Raw genomic sequence first — 25176 nt, 5'->3', positions numbered from 1 at the left:
TGGCCTGCAGATAGCATTTCAAAGTGGAGGCAATGTCTAGCTCATGAAGAGAACCAGAGTCCTGTTCTGAAAATGTTGGGAGTGCCCAAGGTTCTGACATGTTTAAGGATGATGCGACTTTGAGAATAAATCCTCGCACTGTTCTGAGTTCTACTCTGTCCGGATGGAATATGATATGATTATGATCTGCACCTAAAGCTTGGAGCTCTGAAACCCGTCTGCCAGAGGTTATAGCTATCAGGAAGGCTAGCTTCTAGGCTAGATTCCAAAGCGATGCTGACTCCGAAGGGGCAAAAAGGTGGACTGGCTAAGGACTCTAGGATAATAGCAAGGTCCCAAGAGGGAAAAGATTGTTTAGTTGGCGGTCGGATCTTTTTGACAGCTTTGAAGAACTGTATTATTAATGAGTCCTCGGCCCATCTTCTACTGGTTTGCCAATGAAATTGCTGATACCTGTACTTTTAGTGTACCTAGTGCAAGACCTAGGTCTAGGCCTGCCTACAAAAACTCAAGAATTTGAGAGGATGATGGGGAATCTGGATCACAGCTTCTGCCAATCATGAAGGCCCTGAACTTTTGTTTGTGGATGGTTTTCTTGCCTTGAGCGGGGTTGCGATCACTTTGTTGGAACACCCTAGAGATTGGAACCTTTCCCTTTCAGCTGCCAGATGTGAAGATCCAGCCTGCGGGGATCTGGAAGGGTGTGACATCCTTGCGAGAGGCGAAGAGGTATTATTGGAACCTTGACTGGAAGTCGGGTACTTAGATACATTGCTGTGGGGAACGAAGGACGTGTTGGCCAGTACAGTAGGACCGTTATCACTGTCGAGGTTTCTATCATAAGCCTTGACAAGAATCTTGGAATGAAAGGCCGTCGAGGGAAGGCATAGGCCTGATTGCATGCCCAGGGGGCTGAGAGGGCATCTAATGCCTCCGCTTGGGGTTGAGGAAGCCTTGAGATGCACCTTGGAAGCTTGGTATTGAATGCTGTTACAAATAGGTCTAGCTCGAGGGGACCCCACTGGTTCACTATCCAGTCGAAAATCTCCGGGTGTAGAGACCATTCGTTGGCATCCGCAAACTTGCGGGAAAGGCGGTCGGCCCTCAAGTTGAGATGGCCGGGCAGATAAACTGCCCTCAGGTCCTTTAGATTCCTTTCTGCCCAGAGTATTATGGGTTCCACCTCCTTCAGGAGGGACCTGCTGCGTGTCCCCCCTTGCCGGTGTACATAGGATACCGCAGTCCTGTTGTCCATTCGGAGGAGAACAGGTTTCCCTGTAATCTCGAACCTTAGGGCTAGTAACGCAAGGTAGGCCGCTCTGACCTGCAGGACATTCGACACCAGGCCTGTTGTATGGAAGGACCATCTACGCTGCACTGAAATCCGGTTGCAGTGTGCTCCCCAACCTGCTGCACTGGCATTGGTATTAAATTGTGATCCAGTCGACATGCCCTAACGGGCGTGATTTCAGAAGTGTCTGTTTCTTCATCCACCAATGCAGACTCCTGAGCATCAAGGTCGTCAAGTGTATGGGTTGGGATAGATACCACCTGTTCCAGAGTCTTTTGCCAGCAGTAGAAGGTCGTCCAAGTAGTGGCATACCCGAAGCCCCAATTCTCTCAGAGGGGCTATGATGGCAATTGGGGTCTTTGTGAAGACTCTTGGCGATGTGCAGAGGCCCAATGGAAGACTCTGGAATTAGAGATGTACCTGCCCCACCGCCAATCTCAGATACTTCTGGAAAGGAGGGAGTATGGGTATATGCAGGTAAGTGTCCTGCAAGTCTATTGACAACATCCAGCCCGCTGGTTGGTCTACACAAATAATCGTTCGTAGTGACTCCATTTTGAATCTTACTAGGAAGAAATAACGATTTAGACTTTTTAGGTCTATCACGGGTCTCCACCCTCCATTTCTCTTGGGGACTGGAAACAGGGTTGAGTAAAAACCTGAAAATCTCTCTGATGGAGGCACTGGAACTACTGCTTGCTGTTACTGCAAGGAGAGAAGAAATTGCTGTAGCACTTCCGTTTTTTAGGGGGGAACCTTGACACCCTTGTCAGGGAGAAGAAGACCTTGGGAGGTTTGTCTAGGAACGGCCAGAAATGGCCGTATTTGACTGTGGAGACTACCCAAGAATCCCTGCACTTTTGCTCCCAGATCTTTGAGAAGTGTTTTAGCTTGGCCCACACAGGACTCGCTTGGGCTGGCCAGGCGTCGAAAGGATTTAGTAGAATCCTGTGGGGTAGGCATTGGTCTCTGTCTTCGGGTTTTGAGGAACGTGGACTGTGTGCTTTCCCAATTATGCCTGAAGCCTTTTCCCTGCCTGGACTATCGGTAATCCTTATTCTTGGAGTATTGGAATATGGGTGCGATTGTCCTGGAGCGCCTAGATCACCTGTCTTGGGGTAGCAGGCCTGATTTTCCACCAGTGACTCGAGAGATGTCCTTGTCCAGTTTTTCCCCCAAACAAGGCTTCACCATCAAATGGTATCTTGCACCAGTTCTGTTTGGAGGCGATATCTGCTGCCCACGGTTTCAGCCACAAGGCCCATTTGGCCATAACTGTGTGGAGCATTGCCCTTGCGGAGCAACGAATTGAATCGATGGCGGCTTCACCAATAAAGTCTGCTGAGAACTTCAGCTCATCCAAGGCCTTGATTATATCCTCCTCTGGGATGTCCTGTTGGATTGCTGACTCTATATTATCTGTCCAGACGCGTAGCGCATTGGACACTGATGTCAGGGCTATGACAGGTTTACAGGCGTTGTCTGCCATCTGGAGCCTTAAAAGAAGTTGAGTCTTCCAGGGGCAATGTGACATTCTTTGCCAACCTTACCACTGCTGCATCGACCACTGGAGAACCCTCCAGCATTGCGGAATCAGGCTATGAGAGAGGGAATAACTTTCCCAACCGATTAATAGAGAACATTTTCTCTGTCTTTTCCCACTCTTCCTCAATCACATCCCTGATCTCGTCCATGAGAGAAAAAACGGAGATCTGGCGTTTGAGAAAGGGGAAGTACGATTTAGACTTCTTAAACCTTTGTGTTGGTCTCTCCCAGCCGATCGTTTGTTTAGCTGCCTGTACATAAGGCTGGACCATGGCGAAAGCAAAGCCAGAGGCATCTAGGTCATCAGATGATTCCTCTGAGATGGCATTTAGAGGAGGATGCCGGCGTCAGACGAAAAATTCCACTTGTGGACAGCCCCGGGATGGAAGCCTCAGCCTCAGCCGTTTGCTCCTGAGGAGGAGACGCTGGTTGTTGCGTCGTCATTGTGGCTACCAATTCCGCAAGGGAGTCCTTTACTGCTTTCTTAAGTAGGTCCGCCATTTGCAGACCTTCAGCTGCATCGTCCCTGAGGCAATCTCAAACAGATCAGTTTGTCTGAAAGTGGGGCAGCTCCACACGCCTGACATCTTGGAGATCTAGGTCTCGGGGAGCATGAGTGATGGCGCCTTTTTGGCCGATGCTTTCTGCCACTTCTATAATCCCCATGCCAGGACGACCTGTCTCTGCTGTGACTAGAGTCATCATCGTCTTCATGTCGCCTTGAGGTCCTCTTAGACATCTTCTGGCGTACAGGACTGAAATACATAAAGTACCAGCCTGAGTGCACTCTTTTTTTTTTTTTGTTTGTTTTTTAAAGTGTATCAACTTACCTGGACGTAGGTCCTTACCTCAGGTGTAGAGTAGGATCTTGTGCGGGTGGCGAATGGCTCATACTAGACGGATTAGCAGAAGCAGCAGCTAAGAAAAGAGTTTTAGAGGAGAAAAATCAACCAACCGTGTCCTTGACTGGAAAAAGGGACTTCAATAAATACATCTAAAATACGTCTAAATCTACATTTTGTCTTCTTGTCCCTTTTTTTTTTTTTTTTTTTTTTTTTTTGGGGGGGGGGGGGGGGGTTAAATTATATATATATTTTAATTTTTTTTTTGTAAATAAAATAACTTATTTAATTATTATTATTTTTTTGTAAATAAAGTAATTTATTTAATTATTTTTTATTAATTTTATTTAATAATTTAATATGTTTATTTAATTTTATACTATTTAATTAATTAATTAATCCATCTTCTCTTTTTTTTTTTTTTTTCATTATATTAAAGCTCAGAGTAGCAGTTCTCCCTGCAGCCACAGGCGTCCCACTGAGCCCATCAGGGAGATAAACAGTAGAACAGGAGAGGCAGGGCACGCCTCTATCCTGTCTTTGACATTTTGAGGGCACAGACGTCACTGTGCCCTTATCAAAGATGGCCGCCGCGGCCTCCGAATCCACTGCGCATGCGCCGATCGGCGGAACAGTAAGCTAGAAGCCTCACACCGCCGGCGCATGCGCAGAGCACGGCGGGGAACGCCGAAAGTTAAATAAAACGCCGGCGCTGAGCGCGCGCAGCTCCTATGGAGCCGGGAATGGCGGTAGGGGCTAAGAGGGAGATTTTTTCTCTGAGAGAAACAAACAAATGGGAGGTCAAAAGAAAAGAAACAAAGAAACAAAGAAATGGAAGGTTGGGGAGGGGAAGAGAGCAAAAGAGAGAGGAAAGAGAAAAGGGAAAAGATAAAGATATAAAACCTAAAAGGGAAAGGAAAGGAAGGAAGAAAAGAGAGAAGGGGGGGAAAAAAAAAAGAAATGTAGAAATAGCTGCTGCCTCCGTTACCATGAATGAGCTGGTGCCTGATCAATTTGCAGATAAAGCTCTTACTTAAGAGACAAACTGCTTGTCCCAAAAGATCCTACAGAAGGGACTTCCAACCTTATAAGCGCGTTTAGCTGCCCAAGAGAAGGAACTGCGTCTGGGAGAGGCTTGAACCCGGACGGAAGCTGCCGACTGCAGGAGGTAAGGACGCCGACCAGAATTCACTGCCATGAGGTATGAGGAAAAAAAGGAGAATGCTGGGGCTGTACTAACCTTTTCTTTTATAATATTCACTAGTCCTGAGGGAGGAGCCAAGGCGGAGCTTGTCACAGGTATGCTGCCATGGAGGCACCAGGAAAAAAAGGATTTGTTATTATTATTATTTTTAAATCATTACTTTCCTTTTGTGTAGATCCGTTATTTGAGATAATTTGTAACTTTAGATGAATTCATATTCATTACGTTCACTAACAGCCAAATTTGAAAGAAAATTCCAATACCTGTAATTTAATATTTATTATTGTTTAATCTTTATTTCAGATTTACAGGTTTTCAAACTTTCAGATTTTCATTCTTTGGAATTTTCAAATTTAAAATTTTGGAATTTTCTGATTATGATTTTTATTTTAGAATTTTCAAATTTACACATTTTTGAATTTTCAGATTTTCATTCTTATTTTTGAATCTTCACATTTTTTAATTTTTTAATTTTCAAATTTACAAATTTACAAATTTTCACATTTATGAAATTTAGAATTTTTTAATTTCCAAATTTAAAATTTTCAAATGTCTTAATTTAGAATTTTTGCATTTCAGAATTTTCCGAAAATTCGAATTTACGAATTCTCCAAAATTTAGAATTTCCAAGTTCGAATTTCAAAATTTAATTTTTTTGAAATCTCAAATTTACAAAATGTTTAATTTCTGAAATTTTGAATTTTCCAATTTCTGAATTCCAAATTTCCAAAAATTTAAAGTTTCGTAAAATTTGGAAATTCGAAACTTGGAAATTCTAAATTTCAGAAACTCAGAAATTGAAAAGTTCAGAAAATTGGAAATTTCAGAATTGTCAAATTTGTCAAAATTCGTTAAAAAACGAATTCAGAGCTAAACAAATTGCACATGTGTAATCTTAGGAGACGTCTGGAAGACCTGGAGAAGAGAGTCCTGAGGGACATCTCCGGGAGGGCAGAGCGGATCTCTATCTCCATCCAGGATCTGGAAATAAAGAAGGAGGAGCTGTCCAGGAAGTTGCGTCACATTGAGGAGCTGTGTAACGTGACGGATCCACTGACTGTCTTACAGGAATCAGACACAGGTGACTTGTGTGATACTGAGGATGGAGATAATGAGGACAGAGAGAGACATGAGGAGCTCCTCCATGATGGAGGGGGTCTGGGTGTGGCGGGGGTCTTACACACAGGTTTATCTGATATAATAACAGAGGTAAATGTATACTTCTATATACAGGGAGCTGCAGACATATTACTGGATGGAAACACAGCTCATAATATTCTACAGATATCAGATGACAGGAAAACTGTATCCTGGTCAGATATAGACCAGAATCACTCAGAAACACCAGAGAGATTCCAGGATTGTTATCAGGTGTTGAGCAGTCGGAGTTTCTCCTCAGGGAGACATTACTGGGAAGTGGATGTCGGGGGGTCAGAGAGCTGGAGAGTCGGGATGTGTTACCCCAGTATAGGGAGGAGAGGGGGGAGTCAGTGATTGGATGGAATAAGAAGTCCTGGGGATTGGACAGGACTGGTGATCAGTATTATGTGATACATGAAAGTAATCGGACCCTCTTACCCACCAATCCCTCCAGTAACAGAGTCAGGATATATCTGGATTATGAGGCCGGGCGGATCTCCTTTTATGATCTGTGTGAACCGATCCGACACCTCCACACCTTCACCACCACCTTCACTGAGCCCCTCCATGCTGGGATACGTGTATGGGAAGGTTGTATAAAGATATGTGGGGGAGGCGGGAGATGTGAGAACTCCGCCCACAGTCTGGTGACATCACAGTGGACGGTTGGTGGGATTGGTTCATTGATCAGCCAATGATTTGGAGGAAGTGGTGGCTCCTGGGAGAAGTCTGAGGGCCTCCTTCTGAAAATACTAGTTCCCTGGCTGTGTGTAATGTAAGAACTTATAAAGTGGTAGTAAAGACAAAATATAAAATGACGGATATGACGGCGTCTGTCACTGACATGAACACAGCAGTCTTTGTTTTTTCGGAGTCCTCCTGAAATTTTGTTCTTTTACCTGTTGGTTCTGCTGTTATTTCCCAACTTCCTATAACAGACCAATCTGTCCAGCAAAAGTGGCAGTTAGAGGGTTGGGACAAACCATTCACCAATGACAGGGGTGCTTACAATTATCAGCTTTTATTCAATAATGTAAAACCTTTATCCCAAAAGGAGACACAAATGTTGGTGTAACGGCTTATAAAGTGTTATCTGGAGTTCTCCTTTAATTTGTTAGTCACTTATGTAAAATCCATCTAAATCTACTAGTCCGTCCAACACCCCCCTCTCCAGACAAGGCTGCTGTCCAAGGGGGTCTCCACTGCCCCTCCATAGATAGAGGAGCCACCCTAAGACAGGAAGTGTGTTACTGGCAGGATCACCAGGGGAAAATAAAGGTAAAAACAGAAAAGGAATGCAGCCACCACATCTAAGGATTGGTAAGCTCCAATAATTGTCATTTCAGTTTTGGGATTTATTACCACTTTAAGTCTCCGACCCGGAACAAGCATGGGGGGAATAAGAATCAGAAAAGAGTCAGAATTCCTTATCTCTATACTTGTTCCGGGTCACAGACTGAGACAGTAATGAAGGCAAAGCATCAGCATGACAGCCAGGGAACTAGCATTCTCACAAGGAGAGTAATGGTAGAAAATGGCGGCCCCCATGATTCTCTCATGACAGGGGCCCTTTAACCCTTTCTCTTGCACAACCGTTTTAGCATTTTTTTGCACACATGTTTAACCACTTGCCGCCCGCCCTATTACAAATTGACGGCGGCAAAGTGGTTTCATAATCCTAACCGGACGTCATATGACGTGATTAGGATTATGAGCCGCTGCGCGCCCCCGGGGGCGCGCATCGCGGCGATCGTTGTTGCGGGGTGTCAGTCTGACACCCGGCAACTACGATCTCAGTAAAGAGTCTCCGACGGAGACTCTTTACCATGTGATCAGCAGTGTCCAATCACGGCTGATCACAGTGTAAATGGGAAGAGCCGGTGATCGGCTTTCCCTCACTCGCGTCTGTCAGACGCGAGTAGAGGAGAGCCGATCGGCTGCTCCTCTGACAGGGGGGGTCTGTGCTGATCGATTATCAGCACAGCCCCCCCGAGGATGCCCACACTGGACCACCAGGGACACCGCTAGACCACCAGGGAAAAGGTAATAAAAATCCATAATCCTCCCTAGACCACCAGGGTGCCACTCAGCACAATGGGTGCCAATCAGTGCCCATAATGGATGCCAATCAGTGGCCACAATGGGCATCACTGATTGGCATGCATTATTGTTTGGCACTGATTGGCATCCATTACTATAACACCGATGCCGCCTATGAGTGCCCACCTGTGCCGCCTATGAGTGCCCACCTGTGCCGCCTGAGTGCCCACCTGTGCCGCCTATGAGTGCCCACCTGTGCCGCCTATCCATGCCCACCTGTGCCGCCTATCTATGCCCACCTGTGCCGCCTATCCATGCCCACCTGTGCCGCCTATCCATGCCCACCTGTGCCGCCTATCCATGCCCATCCGTGCCGCCCATCCGTGCCGCCCATCTGTGCCAGCTATCAGTGCCAATTTGTGCCACCTATCAGTGTCCGTCCGTGTCGCCCATCCGTGTCGCCCATCCGTGTCGCCCATCAGTGCCGCCTATCAGTGCCACTTCATTGGTGCCCATCAGTGCCACCTTATCAGTGCCCATCAGTGTAGCCCCATCAGTGCCCATCAGTGAAGGAGAAAACGTACTTATTTACAAAGTTTTGAAACTGAAACAAAAAAAAACATTTTTTTTTTCAAAATTTTCGGTATTTTTTTATTTGTAGCGCAAAAAATAAAAACCGTAGAGGTGATCAAATACCACCAAAAGAAAGCTCTATTTGTGGGAAAAAAATGATAAAAATTTCATTTGGGTACAGTGTAGCACGACCGCGCAATTGTCATTCAAAGTGCAACAGCGCTGAAAGCTCAAAATTGGTCTGGGCAGGAAGGTGTTTAAGTGCCCTGTATTGAAGTGGTTAACCGCTTGCTGCCCGTCGGCCGTCATATGACAGCTGGGGGCGGCGCGGCTCTCGTTCTGGGTGGACATCATATGACGGCCTCCCAGAATGACCGATCACGTGTGCCCGTTGGGGTGCGCATCTTGGTGATCGGTGGTGCGGTGTGTCAGTCTAGCACACCGCCACACCAATCTTGGTAAAGAGCCCCTGATTATAATTTATTTATTAGTAATGGCAATTTTTTTATCATGACTGTGACATTGCAGCGGACACATCGGACACTTTTGACACCATTTTGGGACCATTGACATTTATACAGTGATCAGTGCTATAAAAATGCACGCGTGCGCGCTTGCCGCCGGTGACGCAGTGACGTACGGTTACGTCGTTTTGCGCACCCGTGTCCCTTTGACGACATATATCGGCGTGAGCCGGTCGGCAAGTGGTTAAAATTGTGTGCACCCCTGAAATGACAACAATCTTTGGTGCGCTTTATTTTCATAGACGACACTTTACAAGCCCCTACAGGTCATCAGTTTAGAGATAACTGTGAGTAATGGGCTGAGAATTTCTTCTCTCACTCCGGTGTGTGTGGTGATATGTAATGTGCAGTGCAAGCAATGGCCTTGTGTGTAGGTGTCCCTGAAACATGCATTTACATTCATACGTGTATTGGGGGGGTGGGGCACTCAAAAATGTTGGGGTAGGGGTGAATATAGGGGCAATTTATGTGTAATATCATCGCTCCCAACTGTCCCTGATTTGGAGCAAAGTCCCTCTGTCCCTCTTTCCTCCTCATCTGTCCCTCATTTTGGTCTGATCTATATAGATGTATATAAAATGCACTTTTTATCTATCAAAAACTGTTTCCCACTTTCATCCAATTTCTAAATTGCTACATTTGTAAATGTTAAAAGCCAATATAAAGGAAGAGTCGTGGTAAAGAAATCCCTTGTGGATTTAATTAACCTTTTTTTTGGTTATTTCTCCTTTAACGGGGTGTGGCAGGGGGCGTGTCCTATGCCTACATACATTTGCTGGTAGGTGTCCCTCATTCCCATCTCATAATGTTGGTCGGTATAGTAATATTTTTACATTTCTATTTTACTAAACTTTTTTTCGTCACATGGAGACAATGTGATGCTTTTTTGGGTAACTGGTTCTCCTTAACCACTTGCTGACCGTCCGCCATCATTATACGGCGGCAGAATGGCTCCCCTGCGCGAAATGCCGTAGCTGTACGGCGGGTGCTTTAAGGGGTACAGGGAGCGTGGACACGCCTGCCACATAATCGAGGAGCCGATGTGCATGCCCGGCGGCCACAATGTCTGCCAGGCACCCACGATCGCACCTGACAGAGCCAGAATGGGGATTTGTGTGTGTAAACAAACAGATCCCGGTTCTGTTAGGGGTGAGGAGACAGATCTTGTGTTCCTAATGCTTAGGAGCAGCGATCTCTCTCCTCCCCCAGTCAGTCCCATCCCCCCACAGCAAGAAACACCTTCCAGATCCTTGATCGCCCTCTAGTGTTAACCGCTTCCCTGCCAGTGACATTTATACATAGTTAGTAAGGTTGAATAAAGACACCCGTCCATCCAGTTAAACCTGAGTGAGTGTCTACAATTGTCCCTATCCCTGTACATTGCACACTCACATCGGTCCCTACCCTCAAGGAGCCCACAATACAAGGCCCCCATTCATATACTAGGGCCAATTTTGGATAAAAGCCAATTAACCTACCTGCATGTCTTTGAAGTGTGGGAGGAAACTGGAGTACCCGGAGGAAACCCACGCAGGCACAGGGAGAACATGCAAACTCCAGGCAGGTGGTGTCATGGTTAGGATTCGAACCAGCGACCCTTTTTAACTCTAGGCGGAGTGCTAACCACTACGCCACTGTGCCACCCGATAATACAGTAATCAGTGCATTTTTATAGCTCTGATTGCTGTATAAATGTCAGTGGTCCCAAAATAGTGTCAAAAGTGTCTGATCTGTCCGCTGCAATGTTGCAGTCCCACTAAAAATCACTGATGACTTCCATTACTAGTAGAAAAAAAAAATGCCATAAATCTATCCCCTATTTTCTAGATGTGATAACTTTTGCACAAACCAATCAATATACGCTTCTTGCGATTTTTTTTTTACCAAAAATATGGAGAAGATATATATCGGTCTAAACTGATGGAAAAATATAAAATAGAAAAAAATGAAATATTAAATATCGCAAAAAGTAAAAAAAAAAAATAATAATAATATTTTGTTTATAGAGTAAAAAATAAAAAAAACGCAGAGGTGATCCTATACCACCAATAGAAAGCTCTATTTGTGGGGGAAAAATTGACGGTGACGGGTATTTTAACCACTTGCTTACTGGGCACTTAAACCCCCCTCAGTCCCAGACCAATTTTCAGCTTTCAGCGCTGATGCACTTTGAATGACAATTGCGCGGTCATACAACACTGTACCCAAATGAAATTTTTATCATTTTTTTCCCACAAATAGAGCTTTCTTTTGGTGGTATTTAGTTACAGCTGGGAGTTTTATTTTTTGCTAAACAAACAAAAAAAGATGCAAAAAAAAATCATGTTTTAATAGTTTGTTATAAAATTTTGCAAACGGGTCATTTTTCTCCTTCATTGAAGTGCGCTGATTAGGCGGCACTGATAGGCTGCATTGGTGGGCACTGATGGGCTGCATTGGTGGGCACTGATAGGCTGCATTGGTGGGCACTGATAGGCTGCACTGGTGGACACTGATAGGCATAGTTAAGGCGGCACTAATAGGCACAGATAAGGCGGCACTGATGGGCACAGATAAGGCGGCACTGATGGGCAAAGATGGGCACAGATAAGATGGCACAGATGGGTGGCACGGATAAGTGGCACGGATGGGTGGCACGGATGGGCACTGATAGGTACCACTGATAGATGGGACTGATGGGCACTGATAGGTGGCACTGATAGGTGGCTCTGATAGGTGGCACTGCTGGGCACTGATGGGCGGCACTGCTGGGCACTGATGGGTGGCACTGGGGTGCAGCACCTTTGAGGCAGATTGTGGGCACTGTGGGTGGCACTCTGGGTTGCACTGCTGGGTGGCACTGTGTGTGGCACTGTGGGTGGCACTGTGGGCACTATGGGCACTGCTGGGTGGCACTGATGGGGGGCACTTAGTTTTACTCAGGATGGCACTGCAGGGGGCAGGTGGGCACTGGCAGGGGGCAAGTGGTCGCTCCTATTGCTGGCCGTGATCGGGACTGATGTCCCGATCATGGCCGCCGGTGATCGGCTTTTTTTTTTCTCCTCGCGCTGTCAGCGCGAGGAGGAATAATAGCCGATTACCGGCTCCGTTCTATCACATGATCAGCTGTCATTGGCTGACAGCTGATCACGTGATAAGGGTTCGGGATCGACCCCTTGCACGGATCGGTGATCAGACGAGTCTCATGGACTCGCCGATCACAGAGCGCGCTGTGCGCGCCCCTCAGGGGGCGCGCAGGCCGCTCGTGCATGGGACGACGTCAATAGACGTAGTCCCGGCAAAGTAGATCCGCGCTAATGCCGTCATTTGGCAATAGCGCGGATCCCAAGTGGTTAATAAATAAAATATATAGTGCAGTGCAACCAAAAACTCATAAATCAAGTCCAAATATTGACAAAATTCCACCGCAGTGCAACTTTCAGTGACAGTTCATTGATATCCGGTGACTTCAGACTCTCGCTGGAATGTCTGATATATTTTGTTTATTATCGATGATGTGGAAATATTGAGCTTCATATTTATATCAAGAGGCTTCAAGGGAACCATTGTGAGGACTTTCTAATTAAATGACCATGCCCCGTTAGATGGAGATATATATATGATGAGATTTGGGTCCGGCTCACAAGACTTCTTCATGTTTCTCAAAAGCCGTTTGATGTCTTCAATAGTCGGGTGATAACTAAGTCCCCCGATTGTTTATAGAGATGGACATATCAGAGGAACTGGTTATACTCGGATCAAAGAGGGTTTCTTACCCAACAACCAGAAACATGGTAGACAGAGAGGCACCGAAGAGAGTCTAATGCTTATGTGAGAAACATGATGGCCAACTAGGCTTCAGGTACAGCCAATCAGAATTTGATACAACTCTGAACCAATGAAAGCAGTCCATTTGTGTAATTGGTGGGGGAGGGCAGAGAGGGGACATAAAAATCAAAGCTCCCATTGATGAGCCTCTCTTAGCCTCATGGTCTCCACAAGCATGGTCACATAAGATCTGTCTGTGGAACGTATCCGTATTATCTTATTTCTCTTTTCTTTTTTCTCTCCTAGGATTTGCCTTAATACACTGATAGTATTTATATGTTCATTGTAACAATATATCCTTTTTGTATTAATTATCTTTGTCCACTGGCAACATTGTATGTGTAACATCACTACGTTATATTTGGTGATATCTGATTATTCTAATGTTTCTTTTCTCTATAAATAAAATGTGATTGTTATTATTTTTGCACATTTATCATTCATTTTTTTTTATTCTATCCATAATAGCTGCAACCGCATTGGGTGATTCTTATATAGACAAAAGGTTTTAATCATTTATTTTATTTTCACAATCACATTGTTTATTGCGCTGATTATATATATTTTTCACAATTACAGTTATTTTATTCCTCCTTTTCCTGTTTCTATCAATGTTGGCAGCTTTCAGTCCTGGAAATCAGTGGCAGCTTTCAGTCCTGGAAATCAGTGGCAGCTGGTGCTCAATTTTTTTTGGGAGAGGGCGCAACATTTTTGAAAAAAAAATATCAATTGCAGCCACTGTGCCCATCAATTGCAGCCACTGTGCCCATCAATTACAGCCACTGTGTCTTCAAACGCTGCCACTATACCATCAAATACTGCCACCGTGCCCATCAAATGCAGCTACTGTGCGAAACGCTGCCACCTTGCCCAACGCTGCCAGTGTGCCCATCAAACAATATATGAGGAATAATGAGGTTGTCTCACTTCCTGGTAAAGCAGAACTCCGGGCTGTATTCATGTATACAGAGCCGTATTCATTTATCTCTTCTATCTGCCCGGAGTTCAGCTTTATATTAGAGAAGACACCCCGACATTCTCCTCCTCATTGCTGTCCTAAGATTTTGTTAGATTATTTTATCTGAATGTTTTTTTTTTCTTAAGTCTTCATTTATATAGAGAAATGTTCTTTTATCATATAGTGATAGGAAGTGATGAGGATTTAGGCCCCATTCACACTTGTGCGACTTGTCATGTGACTTTGGACCCCAAAGTCGCACAAGTCGCTCCCCATATTCCCCTATGAGTACTGTTCATATCTGTGCGACTTCAAAGTAGTTCCTGCACTACTGTAGTCTGACTTTCAGGCACAGACCTCAATGTAAACCCTCAAAAGTCCCATGAAAGTCACACCTGCATAATATAGAATCAATTTTGATGTGACTCTGGATAAGTGTGATAAGTGCAGAACAGAAAGATTTGTTAGGTTTCTTTATTTTCTAGTGAATTACACATTTTTAACTCAATTGCAATTCAAATTCATCAGCTGTCAGCGGGTTTTCCCACTGACAGCTGAATAAAGAAAAAACAATGCCAGCAATAAAAAAAAAAGTTGGGGTCCCCCCAATGCATTCCAGGCCCCTCGGGTCTGGTATGAATTTTAAAAGGAACCCCATGGCAAAATGTAAAAATAAAATGGCATGGGGTCCCCCCAAAATACATACCGAACCCTTATCCAAGCATGCAGACCCTCAGGTTAGGAAAGGAGGGATGAGTGAGCAGCCCCTCCCCTCCTTAACTATACCAGGCCACATGCCCTCAACTTGGGGGGGGAGTGTCCCATGTTGATGAAGACAAGGTCCTCTTCCCCACAACCCTAGGTGGTGGTTGTTGGGGTTTGCAGGCGGGGGGCTTATCGGAATCTGAAAGCCCCCTTTAACAAGGGGGCCCCCAGATCCCGCCCCCCATAGGAATGAGTATTGGGTACATATTACCCCTTACCCATGCACCAAAAAAGTGTAAAACCTCAGTAAAGACACAACACCACTTTTTGACAATTCCTTTATTAAAAAATAAAAAACAATGTCCCCGGGTGTAGAACTATTGTCAATCACGCCATCCGCCGCCACTGCCACCACTGAAAAAAAAACCTCCAGCCCCTAAGAACACTCCTGCCATCTGCCTGCTTTGCTGTGTGACAGCTCTTAAATACCTAAGGGGCATGGCCTTTTGACTTCACTGACCCTGCATGCCCTCCATTGATGATGTCATAAGGGGCGGTGCCACCCACAGACATCACCAGCTGGCCCCGCCCTTTGGCTATTTAAGAGCTGTCACATGGCGGAGCAAGCAGATGGCAGGAACCTTCATCGGGGCCGGAGGTATGGTATCGCTCCCACCTTTCCTGACCTGCCGGGCTGCATGCTCGGATTAACCACTTTCAGACCGGACCATTTTGCTGGTAAATGACCAGAGGTCTTTTTACACTTTGGCACTGCGCTGCTTTAACTGGTAATTGCGCGGTCATGCAATGTTGTACCCAAACAAAATTTGCGTCCTTTTCTTCCCACAAATAGAGCTTTCTTTTGATGGTATTTGATTGCCTCAGCGATTTTTATTTTTTGCGATATAAACGTAAAAAGACCGCAAATTTTGAAAAAAAATGATATTTTCTACTTTTTGTTATTAGAAAAATCCAATAAACTCAATTTTAGTCATACATTTAGGCCAAAATGTATTCAGCCACATGTCTTTGGTAAAAAAAAGTCAATAATTGTATATTTATTGGTTTGCGCAAAAGTTGTCACATCTACAAACTAAAGTACGTTTTCTGGAATTTACGCAGCTTTTAGTTTACGACTGCCTATCTCATTTCTTGAGGTGCTAAAATGGCAGGGCAGTACAAAACCCCCCCAAATGACCCCATTTTGGAAAGTAGACCCCCTAAGGAAATTGATAAGTGGCATGTTGAGCCCATTGAATATTTTATTTTTTTGCCTCAAGCGATTGAATAATGACAAAAAAAAATTTTTTTTTTTTTTTTTACACAAAGTTGTCACTAAATGATATATTGCTCACACATGCTATGGGTATATGTGAAATGACACCCCAAAATAAATTCTGCTGCTTCTCCTGAGTACGGGGATACCACATATGTGGGACTTTTTGGGAGCCTAGCCGCGTACGGGGCCCCGAAAACCAATCACCGCCTTCAGGCTTTCTAAGGGCGTAAATTTTTGAGTTCACTTCTCACTACCTATTACAGTTTTGAAGGCCATAAAATGCCAAGATGGCACAAAACCCCCACAAATGACCCCATTTTAGAAAGTAGACACCCCAAGCTATTTGCTGAGAGGCATGTTGAGTCCATGGAATATTTTATATTTTGCCACAAGTTGCGGGAAAATTACAAACTTTTTTTTTTTTTTTTCACAAAGTTGTCACTAAATGATATATTGCTCACGCATGCCATGGGCATATGTGAAATGACACCCCAAAATAAATTCTGCTGCTTCTCCTGAGTACGGGGATACCACATATGTGGGACTTTTTGGGAGCCTAGCCACGTACGGGGCCCCGAAAACCAAGCACCGCCTTCAGGCTTTCTAAGGGCGTAAATTTTTGAGTTCACTTCTCACTACCTATTACAGTTTTGAAGGCCATAAAATGCCAAGATGGCACAAAACCCCCACAAATGACCCCATTTTAGAAAGTAGACACCCCAAGCTATTTGCTGAGAGGCATGTTGAGTCCATGGAATATTTTCTATTTTGCCATAAGTTGCGGGAAAATTACAAACTTTTTTTTTTTCACAAAGTTGTCACTAAATGATATATTGCTCACGCATGCCATGGGCATATGTGAAATGACACCCCAAAATACATTCTGCTGCTTCTCCTGAGTACGGGGATACCACATATGTGGGACTTTTTGGGAGCCTAGCCGCGTACGGGGCCCCGAAAACCAAGCACCGCCTTCAGGCTTTCTAAGGGCGTTACAGTTTTGAAGGCCATAAAATGCCAAGATGGCACAAACCCCCCCCCAAATGACCCCATTTTGGAAAGTAGACACCCCTAAATTTAGGGGTACACTAGTGAGACTAGGTAATAAATGGCGGGTGCCCTGAAACTATAAAAAAATAACTAACCAACCAGCGTCACCTGTAAGGCCGCGTACACACGGGCGGACTGTTCGCCCAACCTTGTCCGCTGAACAGTGTTTGGGCGGACAGTCCGCTCGTGTGTGGGCTTTCAGCGGACAGTTTCAGCGGACAGTTGGACGGACAAAGTCTTTCGGAAATTCCGAAAAACTGTCCGCTGAAACTGTGTTTGAGCGAACAGTCCGCCCGTGTGTGGGCCTGTCCGCTGTACTTTCGAAATGAGCGGACTGTTCCCGCTCGGAAAGTCCGCCCATTTCGAGCGCGTGTACAGGTAGGCGGGGCCCGCGAAGGAGACGTCGCGGGCTCCGCCGCCTGGAATGGGCTTAAAGGGGAACCCCAACGCCGAAAAAAATCGGCGTGGGGGTTCCCCCCAAGTCCACACCAGACCCTTGTCCGAGCACGCTACCCGGCCGGCCAGGAAAGGGGGGCGAGCGAGCGCGCCCCCCCTCCTGAGCCGTACCAGGCCGCGTGCCCTCAACATGGGGGGTGCCTTGGGGAAGGGGGGGCCGCGCGGCCCCCCCACCCCAAAGCACCTTGTCCCCATGTTGATGAGGACAAGGGCCTCTTCCCGACAACCCTGGCCGTTGGTTGTCGGGGTCTGCGGGCGGGGGGCTTATCGGAATCCGGGAGCCCCCTTTAATAAGGGGGCCCCCGGATACCGGCCCCCCACCCTATGTGAATGAGTATGGGGTACAATGTACCCCTACCCATTCACCTGTGAAATAAAGTACAAAAAAAAACACAACACATGGAAAAAGTATTTTATTGCACAGCTCCGGGGGTCTTCCGTCTTCGGGGGTCTTCTCGCCGGACTCCTCCGCTATGTGTGTGTAGCTCTTTTGCTAGCGGAGGAGTCCGGCTTTCTTCCTCCCCGCCGCCGGCCTCTTCTCCCGACTTCGGGGGTCTTGTCCCCCTCTTCGGTTCTTCTGCCGGGCCACCGCGCCTGGTCCGGTGGCCCGGTCTTCTGTCGCCGCTGCCTTCCGTTCTTCTGTCGCCGCCTTCGGTTCTTCTGCCGGGCCACCGCGCCTTCTTGTAGCTCTTTTACAGGCGGTGGCCCGGTCTTCTGTCGCCGCTGTCGCCGCCGACTTCCGTTCGTGTTCTTCTTCTTGTTCTTCTTGTTCTTCTCCAGGAGATGTTGACACGTCGCTCCCTCCGGCCGGAATGCCAGAGCCGCGCTGTGCGGTCACTTATATAGTGACAATGGGGCGGGGTCACATGGTATATGTCACATGGGTTGGTCACATGGTGACCCCGCCCCCTTACGATGTCATAGTCCCCATGTGACATCAACCCATGTGACCAACCCATGTGACATATACCATGTGACCCCGCCCCATTGTCACTATATAAGTGACCGCACAGCGCGGCTCTGGCATTCCGGCCGGAGGGAGCGACGTGTCAACATCTCCTGGAGAAGAACAAGAAGAACAAGAAGAAGAACACGAACGGAAGTCGGCGGCGACAGCGGCGACAGAAGACCGGGCCACCGCCTGTAAAAGAGCTACAAGAAGGCGCAGTGGCCCGGCAGAAGAACCGAAGGCGGCGACAGAAGAACGGAAGGCAGCGGCGACAGAAGACCGGGCCACCGGACCAGGCGCGGTGGCCCGGCAGAAGAACCGAAGAGGGGGACAAGACCCCCGAAGTCGGGAGAAGAGGCCGGCGGCGGGGAGGAAGAAAGCCGGACTCCTCCGCTAGCAAAAGAGCTACACACACATAGCGGAGGAGTCCGGCGAGAAGACCCCCGAAGACGGAAGACCCCCGGAGCTGTGCAATAAAATACTTTTTCCATGTGTTGTGTTTTTTTTTGTACTTTATTTCACAGGTGAATGGGTAGGGGTACATTGTACCCCATACTCATTCACATAGGGTGGGGAGCCGGTATCCGGGGGCCCCCTTCTTAAAGGGGGCTCCCGGATTCCGATAAGCCCCCCGCCCGCAGACCCTGACAACCAACGGCCAGGGTTGTCGGGAAGAGGCCCTTGTCCTCATCAACATGGGGACAAGGTGCTTTGGGGTGGGGGGGCCGCGCGGCCCCCCCTTCCCCAAGGCACCCCCCATGTTGAGGGCACGCGGCCTGGTACGGCTCAGGAGGGGGGGCGCGCTCGCTCGCCCCCCTTTCCTGGCCGGCCGGGTAGCGTGCTCGGACAAGGGTCTGGTGTGGACTTGGGGGGAACCCCCACGCCGATTTTTTTCGGCGTTGGGGTTCCCCTTTAAGCCCATTCCAGGCGGCGGAGCCCGCGACGTCTCCTTCGCGGGCCCCGCCTACCTGTACACGCGCTCGAAATGGGCGGATTTGCCTCCTCCTTACGTGGGCGAGTCCGTTCATTTCAAAAGTTGAGCGAACTGTTTGGCAAACAGTTCGCTGAAACAGTCCGCTCGTGTGTGGGCAAGTCCGCTCATGCAAATTTTGAGCGGACTGTTTGCCGAAACTGTTTGACGAACAAGGTTGGGCAAACAGTCCGCGCGTGTGTACGCGGCCTAACAGTTATATGGTGATCACTGGTGAAAGGGTTAACTAGGGGGCAATCAGGGGGCTTTATGCGGTAGTATATGGGGGTCCCTGGCGCTATAAAAAGCTGCGGCGAACCTAAATACCTACCTGCCTAACTAGCGTCACCTGTGACACTAATACAGCGATCAGAAAAACGATCGCTTATTAGGCTGGGTTCACACTGGAGCGATGCGGGAACGCCACGAATCCGCGGCGGGTTCCCGCATCGCATGCCTCCCGGCGGCAGTTCACACTGCCCTATGCGAACTGCTGGGTGTGTCAGTGAAATGTTAATGACACCCCCAGATTAGTTCGCATATCGCAGTGCGATCTGCAAACTTGGATCGCATGGTGTGAACACCCATGCGATCCGATTCTGCTGCGGACCAAAAAAAGGGTCCCGTGCGAGTTTGCGGCGGGTGCGGCGGGTGCGACGCGAATTCAGCCATACTATCTGTATGGCTGAACTCGAATCGCACAGAGATCGGATGTGATTTGCACTGCAGTGCGGTGCGAATCACATCCGTTCTCATAAACCGCTGCAATGTGAACCCAGCCTTAGTGACACTGGCGACGGGGGGTGATCACGGGGTTAAACCTTTATTGGGGGGGTTAGGGGGGTACCTTAGAACTAAAGGGGGCTAACCCTAACTGCCCTAACAGTTATTACAGTCACAAATGACACCCGCCGGGTGATCAGGGGGTTAAACCTTTATTAGGTAATAAATGGCGGGTGCCCTGAAACTATAAAAAAATAACTAACCAACCAGCGTCACCTGTAACAGTTATATGGTGATCACTGGTGAAAGGGTTAACTAGGGGGCAATCAGGGGGCTTTATGCGGTAGTATATGGGGGTCCCTGGCGCTATAAAAAGCTGCGGCGAACCTAAATACCTACCTGCCTAACTAGCGTCACCTGTGACACTAATACAGCGATCAGAAAAATGATCGCTTATTAGGCTGGGTTCACACTGGAGCGATGCGGGAACGCCACGAATCCGCGGCGGGTTCCCGCATCGCATGCCTCCCGGCGGCAGTTCACACTGCCCTATGCGAACTGCTGGGAGTGTCAGTGAAATGTTAATGACACCCCCAGATCAGTTCGCATATCGCAGTGCGATCTGCAAACTCGGATCGCATGGTGTGAACACCCATGCGATCCGATTCTGCTGCGGGCCAAAAAAAGGGTCCCGTGCGAATTTGCGGCGGGTGCGGTGGGTGCGGCGGGTACGATGCGAATTCAGCCATACTATCTGTATGGCTGAACTCGAATCGCACAGAGATCGGATGTGATTTGCACTGCAGTGCGGTGCGAATCACATTCGTTCTCATAAACCGCTGCAATGTGAACCCAGCCTTAGTGACACTGGCGACGGGGGGTGATCACGGGGTTAAACCTTTATTGGGGGGGTTAGGGGGGTACATTAGAACTAAAGGGGGCTAACCCTAACTGCCCTAACAGTTATTACAGTCACAAATGACACCAATGCAAAAAAAAATAAAAAATTACATTGGTGTCACTGTGACTGGGGGGCAGGGGTAATTGGGGGGGTGATCGGGGGGTAAAGGGGGGGTGTGAGTGTGCCTGGCATGTTCTACTGTGTAGTGACGTGTTGGTGCAACTCACCGATCCTCTCTCCTCGGTGTCGGAACGAAAAATACCGACACGGAGGAGAGAACACATCACTTCCTCTCCTGTGTTTACATTACAGGAGAGGAAGTGATGTCACGAAGGATTTCTATTCGTCGGGAGCGATCGCGAGGGGGTGGCCACGAATGAATTGCCGTCCCCTCGTCCGGGATCGCTCCCGTACGAATACCGACCGCCGCAGGCACCGGGCGGGGGCCCGACCCGCGGGAAGGCAGGGACGTACATGTACGCCCTTATGCCTGCCCGTGCCATGCTGTCGACGTACAGCGGCGGTCGGCAAGTGGTTAAAGTCTGGTATGGATTTTGGGGGAGACCCCACGCCGTTTTCTTTTTATTGCCGGAATTCTTTTTTTCACATTCAGCTGTCAGATAGTCATCAGTTGTTAAGGACGCCAAAATTCGGGTTACAGGCCCGCTGCTTAACCAATTCAGCCCTGGAAGATTTTACCCCCTTCCTGACCAGAGCACTTTTTGCGATTCGGCACTGCGTTGCTTCAACTGACAATTGCGCGGTCGTGCGACGTGGCTCCAAAACAAAATTGACATCCTTTTTTCCCCACAAATAGAGCTTTCTTTTGGTGGTATTTGATCCCCTCTGTGGTTTTAATTTTTTGTGCTATAAACAAAAAAAAGAGCAACAATTTTGAAAAAAAAACGCATTCTTTTTACTTTTTCCTATAATAAATATCTCCCAAAAATATATGTTAAAAAAAAAAAAAAATTCCCTCAGTTTAGGCCGATACGTATTCTTCTACATATTATTGGTAAAAAAATCACAATAAGCGTCTATTGATTGTTTTGTGCAAAAGTTATAGCGTTTACAAAATAGGGGATAGTTTTATGGCATTTTTATTAATATATATATATATTTTTTTAAATGGAGGCGATCAGTGATTTTGATCATGACTGCGACATTATGGCGGACACATCGGACATTTTGACACATTTTTGGGACCATTGTCATTTATACAGCAATCAGTGCTACACAAATGCACTGATTCCTGTGTAAATGACACTGGCAGTGAAGGGGTTAACCACTAGGGGGCAGTGTAGGGGTTAAGTGTGTCCTGGGGAGTTATTCTAACTGTGGGGGGGGGCGTGGCTACAATAAAAATGATAAAACAAATAAAAATGAAAGGAACAGTTTAAAAATATAATAAAAAAGCAAAATAAATAATAATAAAAAATAAAAATAAAAAAGCACCCTGTCCCTTCCGTGCTCATGTGCAAAAGTGAATGCAATCATCAGTCTGGTGTCATATATAAAAAGCAATTGCACCATGCATGTGAGGTATCACCGCAAAGGTCAGATCGAGGGCAGTCATTTTAGTAGTAGACCTCCACTGTAAATCTAAAATGGTAACCTGTAAAGACTTTTAAAAATGTATGTAGTTTGTCGCCGCTGCACGTTTCTGCGCAATTTTAAAGCATGTCGTGTTTGGTATCCATGTACTCGGCATAAGATCACCTTTTTTTTATTTCATCAAATATTTGGGCAATATAGTGTGTTTTAGTGCGTTAACCACTTCAGCCCCGGACCATTTTGCTGGTCAAAGACCAGACCACTTTTTGTGATTCGGCATTGCGTCGCTTTAAACGACAATTGAGCGGCCGTGCAACGTGGCTCCAAAATGAAATTGACGTCCTTTTTTTCCCATAAATAGAGCTTTCTTTTGGTGGTATTTGATCACCCCTGCGTTTTTTATTTTTTGAGCTATAAACAAAAATAGAGCGACCATTTTGAAAAAAACGCATTATTGTTTTACTTTTTGTTATAATAAATATCCCCCAAAAATATATTAAAAAAAACAATTTTTTCCCTCAGTTTAGGCCGATACGTATTCTTCTACATATTTTTGGTAAAAAAAATTGCAATAAGCGATTATTGATTGGTTTGTGCAAACGTTATAGCGTTTACAAAATAGGGGATAGTTTTATGGCATTTTTAATAATAATTTTTTTTTACTAGTAATGGCGGCGATCAGTGATTTTTATTGTGACTGCGACATTGTGGCGGACACATCCGACATTTTTGACACATTTTTGGGACCATTGTCATTTATACAGCAATCAGTGCTATATAAATGCAGTGATTCCTGTGTAAATGACACTGGCAGTGAAGAGGTTAACCAGTGGGTGGCAGTGTAGGGGTTAAGTGTTCCTAGGGCTGTGTTACTAGCTGTTGGGGGGCTGGGCTTTAATTTAGTGAACACTGATCTCTGCTTCAATCACATGGAGCAGAGATCAGCGTCACTAGTTGCTAGGCAGAACGGGGAGATGTTGTTTACAACGGCATTTCTCCGTTCAGCCACCCCATGAGACGATCGGGGGTATGCCCGCGGCGATCGAGTCCGCGGGACCCGCAACCGGACTCACGAGGGTCCCGATCAGCACGCGGCCGCGCCGCCGCCGGCGCGCTCATGATGGCAGGGCAGCAAATTTAAAGGGATGTACAGGTACGCCCATTTGCCTGCCCGTGCCATTCTGCCGACGTACATCGGCGTGCGCCGGTCGGGATCCAGTTAAAATAAGAAATCTGTGTTTTTTCCCAAAAAATTGGATTTAAAAAATCGCTGCGCAAATACTGTGTGAAAAAAAAAAAAAAAAACACCCACCCTTTTAATCTGTAGGAACTTTACTTTAAAAAATATATATATATATAATGTTTGGGGGTTAAAAACATTTTCTTGCAAAAAAAATATATTATTTCATGTAAACAAAAAGTGTCAGAAAGGGCTTTGTCTTCAAGTGGTTAGAAGAGTGGGTGATGTGTGACATAAGCTTCTAAATGTTGTGCATAAAATGCCAGGACAGTTCAAACCCCCCCCAAAATGACCCCTTTTTGGAAAGTAGACACCCCAAGATATTTGCTGAGAGGCATGTTGAGTATATGGAATATTTTATATTTTGTCACAAGTTTTGGGAAAATTACACTTTTATTTCACAAAGTTGTCTCTAAATAATATGATGTTGAAACATGGCATGGTTATATGTGGACTTACACCCCAAAATAAATTCTACTGCTTCTCCTGAGTATGGGGATAGCTCATGTGTGGGACTTTTATTGGAGCCTAGCGGCATACAGGACCCTGAAATCCAATCACCACCTTCAGGCTTTCTAAAGCCGCATACACACGGGGTGGACTGTCTGGCCAACTTAGTCTGTCAGACAATCCGACGGACAGTCCGTCATACTTTCAAATGAACGGACTTGACCACACACGGCACTTTATGAGCGGACTAATACGGCGTACTAAGTCCGCCGTACTATCCGCCCTACTTTTGAAATGAACGGACTCGCCCACACACGCGGTGGAAAGTCCGCTCATTTCGAGCGCGTCTCCAGGTAGGCGGGGCCCGCGAAGGAGACGTCGCTGGCCCCGCCGCCTGGTATGGACTTAAAGGGGAACCCCAACGCCGAAAAAAATCGGCGTGGGGGTCCCCCCCAAGTCCACAACAGACCCTTGTCCTAGCACGCTACCCGGCCAGCCAGGAAAGGGGGCGAGCGAGCGCCCCCCCCCCCCTCCTGAGCCGTACCAGGCCATGTGCCCTCAACATGGGGGGGTGCCTTGGGGAAGGGGGGGCCGCACGGCCCCCACCCCAAAGCACCTTGTCCCCATGTTGATGAGGAAAAGGGCCTCTTCCCGACAACCCTGGCCGTTGGTTGTCGGGGTCTGCGGGCGGGGGGCTTATCGGAATCCGGGAGCCCCCTTTAATAAGGGGGCCCCCGGATACCGGCCCCCCACCCTATGTGAATGAGTATGGGGTACAATGTACCCCTACCCATTCACCTGTAAAATAAAAGTACAAAAAAAAACACAACACACGAGATAAAATACTTTTATCTTATTGCACAGCTCCGGGGGTCTTCCGTCTTTGGAGGTCTTCTTGCCGGACTCCTCCGCTATCTTCTTGTAGCTCTTTTGCTAGCGGTGGAGTCCGGCTTTCTTCCTCGCCGCCGGCCTCTT

The 25176-nt window shown here is 47.0% G+C and overlaps 1 protein-coding gene across 1 annotated transcript in view; it reads left to right on the top strand.

The window, feature by feature from the left end:
* LOC143962502 (uncharacterized) overlaps window positions 1-25176 on the top strand; it is an 82468-nt gene that overhangs the window by 32066 nt on the left and 25226 nt on the right. Inside the window, exon 5 of the mRNA XM_077471782.1 lies at window positions 5782-6373. Within this exon, the coding sequence (XP_077327908.1) occupies window positions 5782-6373 (592 nt within the window). The remainder of the gene's footprint in view (window positions 1-5781; window positions 6374-25176) is intronic.

This window comes from Lithobates pipiens, unplaced genomic scaffold (genome assembly GCF_037356315.1).
Source record: "Lithobates pipiens isolate NorthernLeopardFrog02 unplaced genomic scaffold, aLitPip1_a1.2 Scaffold_8, whole genome shotgun sequence".
Classification (NCBI taxonomy): Eukaryota; Metazoa; Chordata; class Amphibia; order Anura; family Ranidae; genus Lithobates; species Lithobates pipiens.
This window is presented reverse-complemented; position numbering and strand designations above follow the sequence as displayed.